At 41.3% G+C, this 22,536-nt stretch overlaps 1 protein-coding gene across 1 annotated transcript in view; it reads left to right on the top strand.

Moving 5' to 3' along the window:
* Positions 1-22,536, top strand: part of Mcc (mutated in colorectal cancers) — a 387,123-nt gene that overhangs the window by 70,314 nt on the left and 294,273 nt on the right. Inside the window, exon 3 of the mRNA NM_001085373.1 lies at positions 17,193-17,404. Coding sequence (NP_001078842.1) covers positions 17,193-17,404 — 212 coding nt within the window. The remainder of the gene's footprint in view (positions 1-17,192; positions 17,405-22,536) is intronic.

The raw sequence follows: 22,536 nt of genomic DNA, 5'->3' as shown, positions 1-22,536 counted from the left end.
AATTCACTCCTGGTAATGTAAACGCAACCAAAATCCCCTGGTTAGGGGGTCTTAGGCTCTAGCTGGGGAACCTACTACTGTCCAACTAAGTTGTTAAGTTACCTAACTACCTTCTAAATAGTTATGTTTGTGCCCATTAATAAAAATGATGGTCTCAGCCTTAATCAGATAAGCTTCTCTTTCCAATCAATGGCAGTGAAAAAACATACGTACATGTTCAAGGTAAGTGAGAGCAAGTGACTGTTGAGTGCTCAGGTATAAATGAGACATTTATTATCACTCCCTGAGGCTCAGGGATCATCTCAGAGGAGGAGTAGACAGCCTGTAAGAGTTGGAAGATGGAGGAAAGACTATACAATGCTGTCTTCTGGACAAGACACAGCTAATACATTTGCGATCCCACAGCAGCTGTGACTGTCTGCAGTAGGCCTGCACAAACTGGGTCTGTCCATGACCCATCATGGACTGTGATGGGACTTGTGGGACCCTACCTCTCCCTACTGAAATAGAGTCTCCTGAGGGATGCCAGGGCAGAGCACATTCTAAATTCATGGTCACACAGATGGCCCACAATATGCAACTGTGAACTGCAAAAAGGAGAATAAGAGGTTGCTTTCATTGAGGAATTGTGTGGGTTATTTTTATGTTAAGTAACTTTTATCCTCACAGTGTAATACTCTAAAAATACCTGTGCCCTCCATTTTAAATCCCAAATAACAGAGGGCTGTAAAGATGGCTAAGTGCTTAAGAGCATCCACTGTCTTGCAGAGGACTTGGGTTTGCCTCCCAGCTCCCATATAATGGCTCAGGATTATCTGCAAAAGGAAGTGTTAAGCATCCGTTCCAAAAAAAGAAAAGAAAAAAGTTGATGGCAAAATAAATACAAAATGGTAGAAAACATATAATAAAGATAAGAAAAATAAATTAAATCAGGCATAAAAACAAGTAAAGTTGGTTACTTAAGAATTTGATAAAAAATACTTTCTGGGAAAAATACTAAAGTTAAAAAAGAAAAGACACAATTTCCTTGTTATTTCGGGGGAGTAAAACAGTCTAATTTCTCGGGCTTTTCTTTGACTCCTGCATCCTGTTGCCTCAGTTTCCCAGGCAGCTGATTCTATAGTTGTATACTATGCTGCCGAGCACAAAACATTGTTAAAGGCAGGTGGGGCTGGGATGGAGGGTAACCATTAGAAGACCAGGACTGATAACTGAATGGAAACGTGTGTGTGCCACAATCATGAACCACAAAGGAAATATTGTGAGTAGCTTTCTAAAAACATTGTTAAAATGTTAGAAGACACGGGCTGTTGTGTCCGGCCAGCAGACCACAACCTGGGTTCTAGCCTGGAAAGGCATTTTGGAAACCTGGAAGAGAAGAGGGGCTAGGTGGCGAGAGAAAAGAATGTAGCCAAGACAGTTACTCTGATCAAGGCTCAAATTTTATTGTTGCGACACTAGTTATGAAGGAAGGGGGAGGGGACCCAATTCCCGCCGAATAATCTCTGGTCCAGTAGAAAGGTGCACGTGTGTGGCTCCGCAGGTTCCAGCAGTGGGCGTGGCAGAACGAATGAGCAGGAAGCTCCACCCCTGAGCAAGCAGGTTTCAGGCTAGGGGAGGGGAGACTACATCTCCTCCCTTTTATTAACAAAATTTAAAAAAAGAAAAAGCTGGCCTGAGGGGGGAAAATTATCTATGCTCAATAGTTCTGCCTGGAATCTAGGGCTAAAGAAAAAACTTGCTTTCATGGGATTCCTTAACTTTTCTTATGGTAAACTGTATAAGGCTAAGACTGTCCTTTCTTATCTTAGTGAACAACTAACTGAAAAGCCTGGAGCTGTAGGCTCTGACTTTATAATGCTAATTAGTACTTGGTAGGTAACTTTCTAGTTGAATTTTAAGTAGGGCGTTGGAACTCTGGCTAAGTTTGACTGAACAAATGTGAAATACACTATAATAACACTAAGTTGATATTTCTCCGCTTTTTTGGATGATAGGTGGGAAACAGGGAGAAGGAGTTCGACCGGCTCTTTTATTTGGGTGGGAGGCAGTGAAGGGCTTGCCCTTTCAATAGTACGTCTCCAATCTCTCTCCCCCCTATTGATTAAGTTAAATAAGGCAACGCTTAACTGAGGTGATCAAATGATTTTCTCATCCGTAGATGAGTGGGCTTTTAACCTTGGCTTGGGTGGACATGGACCCGATTCCTCCCGTGGGTAGTGGTAAAACCCACACATGTGGCTCTGGGTATCTTTTGGGGAGGCGAGGTAGAGCCGGAAAATATTTTTGATTTTTAACCAAAATATGATACCAACCTCTTTTAAACCGGGTTTATCTCACAGGAAACTCAGAAATGGTCAAGCCGGACCTTCCCTTGCAGTACCTCTGCACCAAGCGATGCCCATACTGAATTTGTACAATCACAAACCAGTATGCACAGTTCTGAGTGCTGTGCAGCTCCTAAAGGAGAATTATCAACCTCAGAATTAGCAAAGCCTAAGCAAGAATTATGTCGTTAGTAACACCACGATTTGTGGCTAAAATAGGAGCTGGAAGTCGTTTCTCCTCATCCCTGTTTTTTCCACAGCCTAAGGACACCTTGCAGTAACAGCAAGGGTGAAAAGGCAGAGGTCAGCTAAGGGACTAAGCCTGTCTATCAAAATAAAAACCAATCTTTATTAATATAGAAATATCTACTTTTCTAGCCCTCTTGGTAAACCTAATTTTTAACTCAGACTGAAAGCCACGTGCTGGAAATGTCCTTGGAAAGGAGATAAAGGAGCCACCTGTGTGCTCTAGGGGGCGGGGATGCACATCCGCTGGTCCGCCTCGAGAATGTTGATTTACCTGCTTGAAAGACAAAATCTCGGACAGTGAGAAAGTAGGAAAGCAGAACTTCTTTTGGGGAAGTCTAGGTACTTTATTTAAATGCAAATTGTAAAGCTGAGGCTAGTCTCTGGCCTCCTGTCGGGAGCTGGCTCAGAGAGTAGCTTTTTTCAGAGCCTGAGTCCTCAAGCCGACTTTTAAGCAAAAGAGGAATTTTAGTCCTCAAGGTGATACTTTAGAAGATTTAGAATCTGTGTTCATCTAACAAATTAATTTCTCTGGCAGCCACCGCGCTCTATCTTCATCTCGTGAAAAAACAGAAACTGAGTCCCTACCCCAAATTAGAACTGGATCTGGACCCTTCCATTTGTTAGTCAGGGGGTCCTTCTATTTTACCAATGTATTAAGTGACCAATTGCTCTTTAATAGCTTTTTCCACTAGCTGTAAGGCCAGCAATCCTTCTGAGGTTAGGGATCTAGGGGAAGTGGGGGATGTGCTCTGAATTAACTTTGCTAGGTAATTTAGAATATAGGAATCTCTAACATTGGACTGAATATTAGACCAGTCTGAGATTGAGTTAGAATGGCTGGTCACACTGAAGAAAAGAGAAAAATCATTATGACTCTATTAAATGACTAATTTTACTAAGTCTGAATATACAGTCTCTGATGTACTATTGCCATAAAGTTAAAAGGCTAGAAGCTAGTCTAAACTGGAAAAATGACAAGTAAGGATGGATCTAAAACATGAATTTAATTTAGTTTTTTAGTCAATTAAATCAGGACATGAGTCAACTTACCTACCAGCTCGTCACACGAATTTACTAATATGCTTCTGCAGCGTTCTGTGGAGAAAACCTGTTTTTCCCTTTTCTAATAAGGTAGTTGTTTTAGGATTAATCTATAAGCCAATAAGTAGATCCCTTTAAGATACTATAAAGCATTTATTAAACTCTTGACATTAAAATATTAGATTTTGAAAATAAAGGTAAGACTTTAATAGTGTGCATGGGAATGCACTAAATAGTATGCACGGGGATACAATTTCTCTCTTTTTTGTCTTTTAAGAAGTTAAAGTTTTAAAATTTTATAATACCTAAACTTTTGAATTAATAACTAGTTGACAAAATATTTTAAATACTTGGCTGTAAAGGGCAGTGACTAATTGCACTTTCAATCAATTTTCTTAAGGAGCAGTTGTAACTAGAAGGCTTGCAAAGTTATTAAGAGTCACATGAGCATAATTTATTTATTAACTAGAAATATGCATAAGCAATTGTAAATTTGAGAATAGTATCTGAGGGATGAACAATTTAAGCAATTGCGAGCTCAGAGATATGGCATTGACTATTAATATACAAATTAAGGTTTGATTGTTCAGCATTTTAAAACACCATCTACAGCACACAACTAGATCATCTGTGCTGGAACAGGGGAAACTGTGTCTTAAGACTCCGCCCCACAGAAGCTAGTTGGGCCCACATGGGCCAACGATTGGCTGGGAGGATGAGAAAAATGACTTTACAATAATGTTTTTTCTGGCCAAAGAATTGTTTTGGGCACAACCAATTTTTAATTACCAATTAATAACAATTATAAAAGCTTTATTTTTTGTAGAAACTTTTGTAGTAAACTAAAACCCTAAGTAATAAAAGGATATTGTACCTAGAGGCAGAATTTTCTAGTGATTACAGTTCACTAGAAGCAAAACTCTTTGAATTTAAGCATTATTTTAAACATCTGAATAGATCTGTAACACTGTTAAAAAGAATTTCTCTTGAACACAGGGAAAAATCTTTCTCAGGCACTGTTTGCAAAACAAAAGAAAGGCCACAAGCCGCTCTGGGGCTGCCCAGAGCCCTGCATTGACTCAAACGTAAAATACTTTTTAATCTGAGCATCTTGGCCCTCCTGTAATAAGGACCGATTCTAGAGAAACAATATAACTGTCTACGCCTCTAAATTATGATACTCTTTCTTAAGATGACTTACAGTTAAAACGTTCTTCACAACTTTAGTGTTGTGAAAAAATTGCCCGTACTGCAGTTTCCTGCCAGGCAGCAACTATAACCAAACTGTTTGTCTAATCTATTTACAAAGACAAACATAACTAGATAACTCTGTCACAGTTTTGTATGAAGTGAGCTGTATGAGCGCTCTCATAAGATGATTACTCTTGTAATTATCTTAATTACAGTATACAGGTGAATTAAAGATCTTAAATTTGAAATCAAACTGCAAGCTGCAGTCAATGGAACAATAGCAGTTTTAACCATAATTTTTAAGTTTTTTGTGCAAGGTTAGGATAATACCTGTAACCTTGGGAAAGCAAAACCCAAGTTTAAAACAATTTATTATCTTTAAAATCAATATTAGAAACATTACTATCATATTACAAAGTTTGGATGTCAATTAATACCTATGAATACCTATTAAAGCAAGCTTTAATGCTTTAATAAAAAGACATTGCTTTAAATCTTATTTTAAATTTTACTATTTAGGATACGAACCACATTAATTATTACCTAAACTAGAAATATCTTTAGAGACCCAGCCTCTTGGGCTGCCTTATGCCATGTGTCGGAAGGACTCTAAACTTGAGTTATCAAATTTAACACTAACCATCTGTAGCAATGTAACAATTATTAATCTTAACCAACAACTTATGAACTGAATGTGAAGACACTCAGAGCACATTACCAATAAAAAAGAACCAAATGAAGCAGTTACATTTAGACCAATCAGAGAATAATAATTTTTGTAGCTACAACCATAAAAATAAAAAACACTTTACCATTGTCAAACACATTAATCATGAACCATTTATTAGCTTTTTTACTCTGAAACTTAGAGGCTGTGCACTCGCCCTTATTTCCTAAAACGAACAGTTTTTCCAGCAGGGGCCCTCTCGCCACGTGTCTGATTCCTGGCTGAAACACGTGGCAGCTTTGCAGATAAAGTTTTTTATACCATCTTTATTATCCAACACAAAACATAGAACATTCATTCATACAGACTGGACACGAACATACATGAATTGAACACGAGAACAGATTGGTGCACCGGACATTAGACAAGACACAAAAGGGAACAGAGTACTCCTGCTATAAGGCCCAGAGAGATATTTCTCTCTGCTTTTTGGGACATTTTCCTCCCTTATGATGCATTTTTTATTAACTGGGGCAATCCGCCTATTCCTTTTAATAAACCCTTTCTTTTCTCACACCTCATGTAGCTTCGGAGAGCTACGGCCTACCGCCTGATACCCAGCTCCTCACTGCTGAACCTAAGTGAACCAGCCCTCGGGTTTAACGCTGTCTCAGCTTAGCCCATACCTTCTCCGGTATGAATTTCCCTTATCCTTTATTTTATGGAGCTCCGAACCAGCAGCGTCTCTTCCAAAAATCCTTTGCCGTTTCTCAGTCCCGCGTTGGTTCGCCAATTGTTGTGTCCGGCCAGCAGACCACAACCTGGGTTCTAGCCTGGAAAGGCATTTTGGAAACCTGGAAGAGAAGAGAGGCTAGGTGGCGAGAGAAAAGAATGTAGCCAAGACAGTTACTCTGATCAAGGCTCAAATTTTATTTTTGCGACACTAGTTATGAAGGAAGGGGGAGGGGACCCGATTCCCGCCGAATAATCTCTGGTCCAGTAGAAAGGTGCACGTGTGTGGCTCCGCAGGTTCCAGCAGTGGGCGTGGCAGAACGAATGAGCAGGAAGCTCCACCCCTGAGCAAGCAGGTTTCAGGCTAGGGGAGGGGAGACTACAACGGGCATGTTTATCAGAAAAAAAAATAGTATAAAAGTAATTCATTAAAGAATATAAAATCTGAGGGAATCTATAACAACAAATGAAATTGTAATAGCAATTTTAAAAAAATCGTCCCACAAGGAAACACTAGGTTCAGACAGCTTCAATCTTAACCTAAGGCTTAATGAACAAGTAATTGCACTTTTGTGCAGACTCACACACATCTTAATACCAAAACTCCATGGTGGTGCACGCCTTTAATCCCAGCACTTAATCCCAGCACTTGGAGGCAGATGCAGAGGATCTCTGTTAAGTTTGAGGCCAGCCTGGTCTACATAGTAAGTTTCAGGACAAACTAGAGCTCCATAGTGAGACCCTGTCTCAGGAGAGAGAGAGAGAGAGAGAGAGAGAGAGAGAGAGAGAGAGAGAGAGAGGAAGAAGAGGAGGAGGAGGAGAAAGGAGGGAAAGGAAAGGGAAGGAAGGGAAAGGGAAGGGAAGGAGAGGGGAAGGAGAAGAAAAAAGGGGAAGAAAGAGGAAAGGGGGAGAAAGAGGAAAGGGGGAGAAAGAGGAAAGGGGAAGACAGAGGAAAGGGGAAGAAAGAGGAAAGGGGAAGAAAGAAAGAGGAAAGGGGAAGAAAGAGAAAAGGAAGGAAAGAGAAAAAGCTCAGTTTCCCCAAGGATGCAGTGAGGGAGTAAAATTACAAAGCAACTCTACTTTTCAACTGAGATATAAAAATTATAAACAAATGCTAGTGAATCATAAACAGTAGGGTATACACAAGGTGCCATACATTTCTACTGTTGGAAATGTAAAGTGGTTAGCATTTACATTATTATATACTTAAGTGATATAATCCACCCCATTAGGAAAGCAAATGAGGAAAAAAAAAACTTTCAGGAATAAAGAATAATAGCTTTTTTTTTTTTTTTTTTTTTTTTTTTTTTTTGCTATAAAGCTGGACTTGGAATCATTTGTAAATTTCTATTTACATATTTTCCTCCCTGGCAGTTGCCATGAGGATTAGGCTGAGTTTCAGCCAAGAAGTAGGGCAGGTCCTCTGGGTGTGCCAGCCAGAGCTCGTATGGCATGCTTCTCTTCACAGCGAGCAAGTCTGGGTGAGCCACGTCCCTATCCACACCCTCCCATCAAAGGTAGCTCAAAGAATGACACCGAGGTTTACCCAATAGCTAAGCCATCCAGAGAGAGAGAGAGAGAGAGAGAGAGAGAGAGAGAGGAAGAGAGGAAGAGAGGAAGAGAGGAAGAGAGAAAGAGAAATTGCATGTAATATCCCAAACCAGTTCAGGAGCTTAAGGGACTAAGCCTCTGTTCTGTTCAAGAAAAACTCAATTAACAGTTCTTTGTGCTTTAGGCTCTTCTTTGTAACACTCTTCCCCTAAAGTTTCCTCTGAATTCTTTAGCCCTGAATCAACCCTCTTGTTTATTTCCTTCATCTAGTTTAGACAAGCCAAGATAATAAGCTGCTGAATATTATTTTAATTGTTTTGTAGAAGGTTAAAGATGCTAGCCTCAGCTGTGCTTCCATAACTAAATTATTAACTGCCAAAGGGCACACGCTTCGCCTTTTATATTAAATTTGGTGCAGATGAGAACAATAGAAGCTGTAGCTGGGAGAGAATTATAAAGTGTTTATTCCAGCTGCCCCTCTAGTTGTCTCTCTGAAAGCCCTCCCATTAGCATCCCCCCACCCCAAGCCTGTGGAGAAGCAAATCAAGGATTGTAGAACTTGCTGGTGCACAGCGGGATGTTTAAAAAAATCCACTAATGGCGGTGGTGCAATAAACACACTTCAGTGTGAAAAATGCACTTCCTGGCTTCTCTTTCTTGTCACCCATTAGCAGTATGAGGGAGATGGAGGAGGAGAGATTGAAGCTCCTAATAATACATCTCTCACTCTATTTCCACGGTTACATTGACACTCTGGACATTGCCTCTAGCAAGAATCCATGAGACAAACCACAGTCAGAATAGGACACCAATGAGTGCCGGTATAAAGCTAGCCCAGGGCAAAGAAACTAACTTAACACTAGAGAGGTGAAGCTGTTAACGTCTCAGTAACAAAGCAAGTGCTTTGAGTGGATTTTGTTATGTCTGTGTGTTCTGGAAAAGAATAAATAAGCAATATTTATCTATCCCTTCTCCCAGGCACAGAAGTCTAGATAATTTACCTGGATTTGCAATCAAATTTGAGGTCGGGCAGCCCTGTGTCCTTTGTGAGAACCAGGAACCTAAGCATTGATTGAATTTAATAAATGAGCAACCTCTGTGTTGATCCATGAGTGGACCCAGCACCTTCCTGCTGCTTTTGCTATCAAGGCACAGTAAGCATGTTGTGACAGGGAAGTCTGACACCTCGAAGCCAATTTGTTCATCTTCTTCTGTAATTCTTCCTCTTGTGTTAGCTCTGGTTGGACAGGTAGCTACTTCTGGGGCTTGGGGGGAAAGGATTTCCTTTCTTGCCACTGAAGGTCATACATAAAGCAATATTCTTTGAACCACTCACATAATTGAAAGATAAATTACCACTACCTGTACTCAGCATCACATGGTACTGTTAATAAAGGCATCAGGTCCCTAAGATATTGTACTGTCTTCTTCCTGCACTGGGATGGGAGAAACCAGCCTTCACCTGAAGGATGGACAGGAAGGAAGGTAGAGGGGTCCTGGCCACTGAACAGTATGTCTGCCACATCTTCCTGGCTTCTAAGCTGCCACCATCATGGAATTGGGCATGTCCCTCATTGAGGTAGCCTCCACTTCAGGAAAGGTGACCTCCCTAAGAGTTGCCCAAGTAGTACAAGGAAGCAAAGTCTATCCGACCCAGAACCCAAACACTGGTTTTTACTTACACTTATTTGCCCATGTATGTGTGTGTGTGTGTAAATGTATGGTTGTGTATGGGTCAGAGGCCAACTTGCAGGCGTCAGCTCTTTCTACATGTGATACTCAGGGACTGAACTCATGTCATCAGGCCAGGTGGCAAGTGCTCTTACCTGCTGAGCCATCTCACCAGCCTCAGGACATATTCATGGAATAGTCCATAATCAGAGTGCATAACTTTTGTCCCTGGCATAGTGGGTTATTTTCACTTAGTTATATTACTATTTATCGTTGTTTAATATTTCAGGCATTGGGTAGGTGTCAAAGTCTCTGCTTCACAAGAATTAGTATCCGGAGCACCTACCTGGCTGGAGCTGAGCATGTTCCTGTCTCCCATGTCTCTGTCCACTGTGCCTAAAATGGACTGGGATAAATGTGACCACATAACTATTAACATTTACGGATATTGCCTTATTTCTCCACATGTTTTCATTTGATTTCGGCAACCCTTATTTAAAAGCAAGGAAACTGTCATAAAAGTTGAATGGCTTGATCAAGTTCTCATATGACTTTAACCTAATTCTATCCTTATCCCCCCTCCCTCCTTGCCTCCTTCTCTCCCTTCCTTCCTTCCTTCCTTCCTTCCTTCCTTCCTTCCTTCTTTCCTTCCTTCCTTCTTTTTTTCCTTCCTTCCTTCCTTCCTTCCTTCCTTCTTTCCTTCTTTCTTTCCTTCCTTCCTTCCTTCCTTCCTTCCTTCCTTCCTTCCTTCTTTCCTTCCTTCCTTCTTTCCTTCCTTCTTTCTTTCTTTCCTTCCTTCCTTCCTTCCTTCCTTCCTTCCTTCCTTCTTTCCTTCCTTCCTTCCTTCCTTCCTTCCTTCCTTCCTTCCTTCCTTCCTTCCTTCCTTCCTTCTGACAGGCTATCTCTATATAACTCTAGCTGTCCTAGAACTCACTATGTAGACCAGGCTAGTCTTGAACTTAGAGACCCACCTACCTCTGCCTCCCAAGTGCTGGGATTACAGTCATGGGTCACCACACCTGACAGAACTCCCAATTAATTCTTTAATCATGACTCCAAAAAAAAATGAGAAAATTGTCCATAAAATTAAAGTTAAAGAAAAATGTCTTCTTTTAAACATTGGAAAGAGAATTGCTATTCAGAGACTATAGGACAGAGTAAGATTATATATGTCTATAAATTGCTTTGCATGTAGTCAGGCTTGCTGTTATTGTCTTTAAGGTGAATTTAAGCACACCAACGGAGGTGTGCTGAGAAGGTGGCAGAATGCCTTTGGTGAATGAGCACAGTAATTGCAGGCCTTGAAGCCCAACCTGGGTGGCATTTTGAAGATGAGATTAGAGTACTAGCACGTAGCTGCCAAGTGCTGACAGGGCAAGGATTGCAGTGCTCCACATTCTTTCTGCTCCAGCTTTCTCCCAGAGCAGGACTTTCCCAGCTGCATTTTATAAACACGTCAAACTGACTCTTGCTCTCTTTGCTTTTCCTTTCTTTTCTGAGGGGACAGGGCCTCTGGTGATTGAACCCAGAGTTCAATTGCTAAGCTCACACTTTACCACTGAGCTGTATATCCACCCCTGTGCTTTTCTGACTAACAAAACATTTACACTTTTTAATTACACTCAATATTCCATCTTACTACTGTTGTAAAGAATACACATAGCTCTAACACCAGAGAGCCCTGCAGAGTTGCGATGGCTGATAAGATGGCTTCCTTTGGTTTTGCACACACAGAGATGTCACTGGACCTCAGTCTAGGGATACCATACAGTCAGATTCCTGCTTTGAGAGCCGCTGCTCAGGGGTTGTTATAGACTGAACATTTTGTACAAATGAATGAAAGAATGTTGCCCATTTCTGCTTTAATAAACCAAGGATAATGTCTATTAACCAAGTATACATGTTAAATGGGAGGTTAGTCTTAGTGAAAAAAATGTTAATTAAAAAAAAAACAACAAAAAATTAAAACTGAAGGGAGGCATAGTGTGTGGTTCAGTGATAGGGCACTGATTTAGCAAGTGTAAGGCCCTAGATTTGATCCCAACATACAGGAAAAAAGAAAAGCAAAAGGAAAGACTGAGAGTCCTCAGATGCTATCACACGTGAGACAATATAAAAAGCAATCCAAGCAGCAGTAAATGTTGACACTTCATACGCGTTCATGAAATAGTTCTGGTTCTCCCCTTCTGCATGTGGAGTAAAGGTTGAGTGATTTGTATCTCAACAGGGTTGTGCCAGTCCATTTGGCTACATATGGCCAGTGGGGTATGCGCCATTTTATGCAAGAATGCTCATCTGTCCACGTACCATTCTCTTCCTGAGTTGACCGACCTACAAATGTTGAACACAATCCACATCATAGTAAGATCACACTTTATCTCCCTTTTATTGAAGATATTTTTTGTCTCATATATCACATCCTGATTTTAGATTCCCCTCTCTCTACTCCTCCCAGTTCCTCCCCACCTCCCATCATCCTATCTGCATCCACTCCATTTCTGCCTCTCATTATAAAAGAACAGGCTTCTAAGAGATAGCAACAAAATATAACCAAGTAAAATATACTAAGATAGAACAAAAACCCAGATTATTAAAGTTGGACAAGACAAACCAAAAGAAGGAAAAGAGCCCAAGAGAAAGCACAAGAATCAGAGGCCCACTCTTTTACACGCTCTTTTATGAGCTCATAAAAAACACGGAAGTGGAAACAATAATACACACAAAGGACTTGGGACAGATGCATGCAAGCCCAGCGCCTGCTGCCTCAGTCTTTGTGAGTTCACACAAGCTTTAGTCACGTTGCTTTAGAGGGCCTTGTTTCCTGGTGTCCTCCATCCCCTCTGGCTTTTACACTCTTTCTGCCTCCCCTTCCAAGGGTTTGGAGGGGAGAAGTTGATGGAGAAATCCCACCTAAGGATGTGTTCCAAGGTCTCACTGTGTATGTAATATTTGGTTGTGGGTCTCTGTATTTATTCAGATCTGCTGCAGGATAAAGGTTCTCTGATAATGACTGAATAAAGTACTTATCTATAAGTTTGGCAGAATATCATTAGGAGTCATTTTATTGTTACTTTTTTTTTTTTGGACCAGTAGTATTTGTTTTTACCTTATATCCCTGAGCTATCTAGTCTTAGGTTTTTGGTCACCCACGCAGTATCAGGTATAGGCCTTAATCCCCATCAGACTTTAGTTGGCTACTTGCACAAGCTTTGTCCCACCATTGCCCTTGCATATTTTCCAGTCATAACAGAATTGTACATCAAAGGGTTTGTGGCCAGGTTGGTATTTATGTTTCTCTTTGGTAACCTGCAGAGTACCTTCCCATACCAAAGACACCAGAACATTGGAATGAAGATTCTATGTTGGTGTCAGCTTGACCTCTCCATGGTCAATGAATTGTGTCGATGTTGCCTTCAGCAATGGGGTTTTTCTGTCAGTTTGGGAAGATCAAGAAAGAGTCTGATTTGTTTGGGGGATTTCCATGGGACCTCTTAGTCTAGCAACTAGGTTGGATGCCATCCAGTCTAAAATCACTCATAGTTATTTGACTTAACAGTTCTGGTAAATATTAAAATATTAAGAACTTGGAGAGTTGTAGCCTAATGGTCCATTTACCAAATTCCTTCTCACAAGCAGCAGCTGCTGTGGGGAAAGAACATTCATGTCAATACACAAACAGGAATTCCAGAGAGAATAAAGGGTTCTTCTGCTGGCACTGTAGGATGAGTGACAATGTCTTGTGAAAGAGTGAACTGCTGTGGAGGAAGAAGGGGATACTCCCAATGCCCAGACATGCCTGAAAACCCGCTTCAGCCTCTCACCACAAGCCAAGCTCTTTAAAAACCAAGATTTCTATTTTTAATTGAATTAGTAGTTTACTATTGCTTCTATCTGTTGAGTGACAATCGAGCAGAAAGGATGGGAGGAAGGGAGACAAGTGACCAGGAGGAAAGGGAGAGTCATGCACACCAAGGCCAGAAAGATGGCATCACACCTTTTCTTTTGACGTTTTTCAGTTAAATAATTCCAAATGAATGGCTAAGTTTTGTCTTGAGAATGGCACTCCTTCTCTAAGGAAATCTAATGTGAACAAAGATAAAGGCAGTGGTCTGCTGTATTTTATGTGACTTTCCTTTCTTATGCCACATGGATGCATTTTGACTGACTTGCTCCTTAGCAGGATATCCGAGTTGCTCAGGATCACTTCAGCAGAAGTATGGACCAATGGTTAAGGCCTTTTGATCTGCTGATGAACATGAAGCAGTTAGACACACTTACTAGCAACTGGGCTGGGACCTACAACATGGCATACTTTATGCTTCCCTTGGCTGGCTCATCCCAATACTATTATATTTTATTTTAAAGTGAGGCTCTTAGTTGCCATAAAGCAAAAAATGCGTGTATTATTTATTTTGATATTTTAAAGTAGTACAGATTTGCTTTTCCGGATTAAAGGATGAAACCCTGGGGCACTACAGCTATGCATAATTCAGCAGTACGTTCACTAAATGTTTATTAAAGGTGTGATGTATCACAGGCCTGTGTGCAGTGCTAGGGATAATGTGGATGTAAGAAGAAAGAAGACCTCTATGTGTATCTGTGTCATATGTGAAGTCCACCTGAGATTCACTCCAGTAGAGGAGAGCCACTCTTCAACTCTGATCTCATTCAGTTTCCTGCCTCATATTGTTGGGGCCACAGCAAAAACAAAAACAAAACAAACAAACACCCTGAGGTAATCAGTTAACTAACAAAGTGCAGAGAAGAAAAGAGAGAGGAAAAAGGACAGATTATTTGAAATCTGTATTGAAGCAAAACCTCTCTTGTAAAAACAACTGGTAGGGTCTAGAGAGATAGCCCAATGATTACAAGCACTTGTTACTCCTGCAGAGGACCTGAATTTGGTTCTGAGCACTCACTTCTGGTTCCAAGTGCCACTAACTCCAGCCCCAAGGGATCTGCTGCACTCTCCTGACTAGTGATGGCATTGTAAGCATGTCTACATGCAAATACATACACATAAATAAAATCTTTAAATATTAATAATTGAGGGCTGGAGAAATGGCTTAGCAGTTAAGCGCATGACTGCTCTTCCAGAGGTCCTGAGTTCAATTCCCAGCAACCACATGGTGGCTCACAACCATCTGTAATGGGATCTGATGCCCTTTTTTGGTGTGTCTGATGACAACATATTCATCACATAAAAAAAAAATAGATGATAGGCTGTTTACTAAAATAGATGTTGAAGGATAGAAACATAGCTCAATGCTGGACTGTTAGCCTGGCACTTAGGCTGTAGGTTTAATTGGAGTACCACCATTACCTAGAACAAAGATACAGTGAAACAGACCCTGAACAAACATGGCAAGAGTACTGTATTCTTCGATTCAAAATGGTTGGTACATCTAGTCATACAGCACTGTATGGAACTTTTGGGTCAAACTTATTTATGATAAGCAGAGAACAGTAGTGGTAAATCATATGAAGACAGTTTTCCAAATCACATTGATTAACTTTACCAATAATCCACAAAAAGAAGATTGTGTATTCATGTCTGAAGCTCCAGTACACAATTTGCAGTTTGCCACACGTCATGGTACTCAAATTACAGAACAGTCTGCTTATATTCTCATTTCACAATATAACTTTGTCTGCTTGAATCCTTTTTTTGTTATAACTGAAAGTCCTATATTAAAGATTGCCAACTCAGGCTGGAGAGATGACTCACTGGTTAAGAGCACTGACTGCTCTTCCAGAGGTCCTGAGTTCAATTCCTAGCAACCACGTGGTGGCTCACAACCTTCTGTAATGGACATCCGATGCCATCTTCTGTTGTGTCTGAAGACAGTGACAGTGTACCCACATATATGAAATAAATATGGCAGGAGAAAGTAGGGATGGAGCTAGCAGGGTCGAAGTGAATGGGGCTAGAAAAAATCAAAAATCAAAAATCAAAAGGTTCCAAACTCCACAGTCAGGAGGTACAATTTAGCATGCTTCCTACTGAATCCCTAGTACCTTGCACTGTGCCTTTGTCAACCTTCATCATGTATCTGCCACCCAACATTTGTGAACATGTCTCCTTTGTTTTAAAATGACTTACCTGGAGCTGGGGAGATGGCTCAGCAATTAAGAGCACTGATTGCTCTTCCAGATGTCCTGGATTCAATTCCCAGCAACCACACGGTGGCTTGTAACCATCTGTAATGGGATCTGATGCCCTCTTCTGATTTGTCTGAAGACAGCTACAGTATACTCACATACATTAAATAAATAGATAGATAGATAGATAGATAGATAATCTTTTAAAAAAAAAAGACTTACCTAACAAAGTCCTACCTTTCTGTAAAACTTTCCCAGCCTCCTTTGCAGCGAAGACAGTTGTTCCACTTATCACATGTACTTAAAAGGGATTTCTGTTCTGAAGTAACAATCTGAGGAAGCAGGATTTTCTCCTAGTCTGATTCTTCTAGCAAAGGCAACAATGGAAGCCTAGGGTTTTAACTCCTCCTCTAGCTCCGCCCTTCATTCCACTTTTGGACTGTATTACAATCATCAGTACCATTAGATTTTAATCTGTTGTAATGGGTAATACTAAAGTCTTCTAACCGATACATAAATAAGGTACATAAAACACAGTGGTTCTCAGCCCCTTTGGGGGTCAAATGATCCTTACACAGGGGTTGCCTGAGACCATCAGAAACACAGATATTTATATCATAATTCACAACAGTAGCAAATTTACAGTTATGAAGTAACAACAAAATTATTGGGGGGGGGTCACCATTACATGAGGAACTGTATTAAAACTTCACAGTGTTACGAAGGTGGAGAACCAGCCAGGTGTGGTGGCGCACGCCTTTAATACCAGCACTCAGGAGGCAGAGGCAGGCGGATTTCTGAGTTCGAGGCCAGCCTGGTCTACAAAGTGAGTGCCAGGACAGCCAAGGCTATACCGAGAAACCCTGTCTCAAAAAAAACAAAAAACAAAAACAAAAAAGAAAGGTGGAGAACCCCTGCAATAGAAGCTGCATTCCTATTCACATAGAGTAGAACCACAGGGCAGCTAGCATGAGCATACTACTCCCTAGGCATCTTTCATCTTGTGGCTCTACCATATGAACTATAGTGGCTTCCCAAGGGCAAATCCCACCTGAACCCTACCAGAAGGCAAAAGGGTGTAGGGAGATCACACTGAGAAGCTTATGTGAAGACCTGGAAGGGAGACTTGTCAGTCTGCCCATAGTCTATTACCACTCAACTGTGTGGCTGCATCTATTACCAACAGTGCCCAGCTCCATCCAGGGGAGAGGACATAGGCACTAGGAAGTCCTGGTTAAGCCTATCCCTTGTGTCTTCTCTTTCATTTCTTTCCTTCTTCCTCAGAATCCCCAGCAAGCACTAAGTCAACATAATAACCAAGTGCAAATCACAGGCAGATGTGGCTTTGTTTGGTCTGCATTTCTTTTCTTACTTGGCTTTCCTGTGCTTCCCCACCCCTACCCCCTAAGTTTTTGTGTTGGGGAGGGCATGTGTATTCATTGCATAGCTATTTCCGAATCCTTTACTTAAAATTGCTTTTACCTTCAGGCTTCCCTTGTGTCAATTTGAAAGAGAAAGTGCTCAGCAGGCAGCCTGGGAGGCACATGTGTTCTGAGATGCTGGCACAGGGAAGACTCAGGAGCCTCAAATCATTGCTTCCTGACCACCCACAGGCTAATGAAAGAAATGTCTTTTTATTTTCCCCGCCTCTCTTGGACTAGGTGCTTTGTCAGCAGCCAGGGAGAGCTGGGAGGATGATTCTGGTGCCAGGGATCTCCAGAGCCCGGACTTGCAGAGCCAGCGGCCCCTCCAGAAGCTGCTGGAGTATGGCGGAAGCTCTTTGCCTCAGCAGGCTGTGCTCCACAAGCTTCTCACACACGCCCCGAATTTTGGCACCTCTACAGGCGGAAGCTATCTAGAGCTGGCCAGCACCGTGAGTACTTCTCTGTTCACAGAACATGTTTTCTGGCCTGTCTGCATTCCAATACTAATATTTTAATATTGAGCTCCAAGGGGTATGCTGAGTATTGTCTTTTCTTGTTGAGCTAAATGTTGTGCCACTTCCATTGCTGCTGGTATTGTTGAGCACTCCAGAGTTCCTACCTAGTACTTAAGGGCTTAGGAACTTCATTCTTGCTGTAACAATAGAGCAGGCTTCTAAATGGTGGCTTGATTAACTCTACCTTGTAGAGTCTGATTTACTTAAGTCCACAACAGCTCTTCTGTAACACTCCTGTGGTACCAGACATTGCAGACCAATAGAACACACTTCTTTCTGTTCCTGAATTTGGACGTTACTCCTTTGGAAAAGAAAGAAAGAAAACATGTTTCATTGAAAGTTTGATTATTGTTCTGGCTTATACTTTTAAGGTTATTTCTGTGGGGAAACTTAGTAATTAGTGCTGACTGTCTTGGGGGGAAGAACTATTGACTTTCTTAAGTCAGAATTGGGGGATGAGAGGGTGTGGCTGATGGCTGGCTCCTTTTCAGTGGCATACAGTTTACACACTGAGATTGCTATCTAAACTCTGTGGAGGTTTCCTCCCTCCCTCCTTCCCTCCTACCTCCCATCAGTCTCCTAAGTTTGAATAGGATGACAGCCATGATTCCCAGTTTGCTCTGATAAAAACTGCAGCTCATAAGCACATGTTATGGCGTATTTTCCAGTCATACATTTTGGAGGGAAATGTTTGAAAAAGTAAACAATCATAAGTCTCTAGAAATACTGAAAATGCAAAAAAAAAATCACAGAAACCCTAATGACATTCTACAAAATTCCTGACCAGTATTTGTCAAAACTACTAAGGTTATTAAAACCAAAGAAAGTCTGGGAGAAGAAACTGCCGGTCTTCAAAGGTATCACCTAAATGTAACATTCCTTTGGTGAGATTCTGGATAAGAAAAAAATCTAAGGAGACCTGGGGAATATATGGGCTCTAGTTGATAGATAGTTTTGCTTCCTGAACTGTGACAAAGATCATTCAATAAATAATATAACATGATAGTAAATGAGACAAGTTGGTCATTGAACTCTCTATACTATCTTGGAACTTTTCTATACGTCTAAAGCTGTTAAATAAATGAAAATGTCTCTAAAATTTAAAATATGAAGAGCACCTATACATACAATCACTTTCTGGATATGATTACATCTCCTAAGGCCTGTCAAATCATCTGTGGTTATTGTACTATTTCTTGCTTGACCAACCTTCAAGGACAACCTTATATAGTTTGAACTGTGAATATAACTATTATACTTGTTTCCTGTGTGTTCAACAGACCAGGAAATTATCAGAAAATATATCTGGCATGGGTCTAAACTTAGTCATGCCTGCTGCAATCATTTCCAGCAGATTGAGCCTTCCCCATGCTACATCAACTTCACTTTCTAGCTCATCAACAATCTTTGTAGCTCAAATATTACCCTGTACTTCTGATCCCTCTGCCCTCACCCCAGAATTCTAAGACTGTTGGCACTTGCCATCATGCCTGGTCTATATAGTGCTGGGAATTGAACCCATGATAGTGTGCAGACTAAGCAAGCACTTTAGCAATTGAGCTACAATCCCTAGCCCCTGATGTCATTTTCAAGATAGCTAATGACATAGCAATAGAGATGACAGTAAAAATCATTACACATTGATCAATTGCACTGGCATCCACTATGAAGGGTTCAGGGTTCATGCCTCCAGAGGTGCAGCAAACCCACTATGGAAAGCTGTAGGAGCTGACATCTTTCTACTTCAAAGTGGATCTGTGGCTCCTAGCTTTCCAGGAACATCCTGGGTGGATGCCTATGGTCCTACCTCTCCTTAGCAGAAGCAGGTACAGCCTTTATCTGGCTGGGGTCTCTGAGTTGGGTGGTCAAATGAGTTCTCATATGCCTCATACATATCCCCTCCCTGTTGGTTACTCCAGCCCTGAGTAGATGGTGCTTGAGATTGTCTCAGCAGATGCTGGCTTGATAAAACCTCCCTTAAATGTCAGGTTTGTATAGTGTCATTCCTGTTGACAGGTGAACATACATGTTCATAACAGATCAAAGAATGGACACCACCAAAGGCCAACCACTGGGGTTTTTTAAAGGAATATAAGTGAGGGGATATACCAGAGCAGAAATAACTCAAAGACAGCTGCATCACCCAAAGCCCAACTCAGTGTGAGTGGCAGCCCCCAAAGGCTGGAAAGTTGGTGCTTTCTGCGTAGCCCGCAGACAACTCAGTGGGTTGGAGACTATCTCTTTAAGGCAGTCCCAGTGGTCTGAGTCTCTTCTCAGTCACTCAGCTGATTTCTGCATCTTCCAGGCTGTCCTGTTGGTCATAGTGTCTTTCAGAGTCCTTACAACTTAAACATTCTTGAGGGGAGAGCAGCCTAGAAAATCTGGTCAGTTTCAGGAATTTCCTGAAGTTTTTGAATTGCTTACTTCCTGAAGAAAACAAGTTTTCTGTCTGGATAGAATTTTTCACCTCTGGAAAGTTTTGTTTTAATGAACTTCCTTCCAAGATGGATGGTTTTATCACAGAGGAAATTGTGACACAACACCAGACACCCAGTTCCTATAGCAGCCGTTAGTGGACTTCAGCTTGTAGACCTTTCTGCCTGTCTATGGCTATGAAAGCCTGTGAAAGATAACCATGATATGTGATGGCAGCTAGTCATTGTGATGCAACGAACAAGTTAGAAAGGATTTAACTCTACAAACAATTAGCAAGTACACATGTGACCAAATAAATAAATCAAACTGAACATACTCACTCAAGGCCATTCTTTGTAAGAACCTGACCATAAATACAAGTACAGACAACTGAATTCGTATGACAGTCATATGTTCTCAAAGAATGAAAAACAGAAATTTTTAACCAAGGCTTAAACCTTGGTACAGGGGTGTGAGCTCCCAATTCTCCACCCCTTCCTATGTCCACACCATTTCTGATGCAACTTTGAACTCTTCTTGTCACATGAGAAATAGTAGTCATTGTGTCAACCATTGTGTTTGGGGTGGTTCATTACACAGCCACCATTTTTCTGAGACTGCGCACGGGGATCCATGATCCCATCCCAGCTTGAGAAAGAGCCCTGTGTGTGGTCAAAGAAAGCAAAATTGCCTCTTGAAATGCCACGCTCGGGCAATCCCTTTATTTATAAAGTCATATTAAAAATAATTTATGTTCCTTCTAAAACAAAATCCTAAACTAATAAAATTAAGCTGTGTTTAAAAAAAAAACAGCTAGAAGCAAAAGACATTGGTCAGCATCCAGCTTGGAGATGAAAACACACAGTAATTCACTCAGGGGAAGGCTAATATAAGCAATATTAATGAGTAGCACAGCGTTGCCACAAGTGGGTAAAGAAAGCTCTAGTAAGTTCACAAATAACACAGGCAAAGAGCAGCACCACATTTCAGTCAGGCAGAGTGTCCAGCCAAGAAACACATTTTGAAGCAGGTTCTCACACTGTTGGGGGCTGATTCTACCTCGGAGGGAGTGATGGTATTCACTGGGTAATAGAGAATTCTTCACACCAGGGATGATAAATAGATGACCAGCGCTCTAGAGTATCAGCCCAACTTGCTGAGATGCTATCGCTAAGAGCATCCTAAGACTTGCTGAACATCACTAAGAAGGTATCTCCAGAATATCAGTGGAATTCCCTAGAAAGATTGCTGAAATGACAAAACGCTAAATCTTTCCAAGAGTGAATGACCTGGATGTCCTGTGCTGCTGGTCTCTGCAGGAGAGAGCACAACCAGGTCAGGGTTTCTGACTTCCTTCTGTGTCCCTTTAGCATCCTCTATTGACAGAAAAGCCAATTTTGCAGAGTTCTCTCCATACTAAGAAACAGGAGAAAGAAGGGTAAATTGGCTGCAAGAGAGAGCAAGCCATACCTGGCAGAGGCTTGTTTTTGTCACTGGGGAGCTTCCAGGAGATTCCTACAAAGCATTTTACTTTCTAAGCAACCCCCAGCCTCTCAATACTGTTACAATGGCAATTAAGCTTCAGCATGAGTTCTGAAATGTTCAAACCAAAGCAGGTAGCAAGTACAGGAGCAGAACAAGACAATGCTGTCAACAGACAGTTGCGTGGAAGAGACAGGGTGGCACATGTGATTTGGGACACAACTGATTAATCATAAGTGATAGACCTCATACAAATGTAGAAGCTGGTGGCATGGTCTATTGACTCTGCAGTGTAGTGTTCAGCTTGAAGCTATTCTGGGTCTTTCAGATCAGCACAGGAAACCAAGGATAACCTAGAACCTCGTTCACTCTTCTACTGTGACCAACATGGTTGCTGTTGGTGACCTGAAGGAGAAACTGACACTCTTTATTCAGAGCACAAGAAGCTAGCCAACGACTCAGAAAAGCTTAAAGAGGAAATCCGGTAGATCTGTAGTGCTATAAGCCTGGTATACCAGGTTGTTAAGGAGCAGATTAGCAACACTCAACGTAAATTGCCCTGTGGTTGGCACCTGCTTTGGTGCAAATGTTTTCTCCAAAACTCACACAGAAGTTTAATTACCATGATAGCAGCATTAAAAGTGAGGAACTTTAAAAGATAATTGGGCTCCAAGGGATCCACCTTTGGAAGTAGGATCAGTGCCATATAAAGAAAAGGAAAGTGTGCCAAGCACAAGGGTGCACACCTTTAATCTCAGCAGGCAGGAGACAGAGGAAGGTGTCCAAGCTACTCAGGTCTACATAGCAAGCTCCAGACCAGCCAAAGCTACATAGTGAGACCCTGTTTCAAAAGGCAAAATAATAGATAGATAGATAGATAGATAGATAGATAGATAGATAGTTGGAAGAGTGTGCCCATCCCTCACAACACAAAGCCCATTGTCAAATGCTAGTGCTTTGATTTTGGACTTTCCAGCCTTGAAAGTGCTTATGAGTGCGTAAATGTCTATCAAGTTACCAAGTCTCGCGTGTTCTGTGATAGCTGCACAAAGTGGACCCTGTCTCACACCAGGTATCAAGAATGACTTCTTTATACCTAACTTTTGGAGTTCACAAAAGATGTTTCTCCTATACGACCATGCAGAACAACCCAGGAAAGAAAATGCTAG

Source organism: Mus musculus, chromosome 18, assembly GCF_000001635.26.
Source record: "Mus musculus strain C57BL/6J chromosome 18, GRCm38.p6 C57BL/6J".
In the NCBI taxonomy this organism is placed as follows: Eukaryota; Metazoa; Chordata; class Mammalia; order Rodentia; family Muridae; genus Mus; species Mus musculus.
This window is presented reverse-complemented; position numbering and strand designations above follow the sequence as displayed.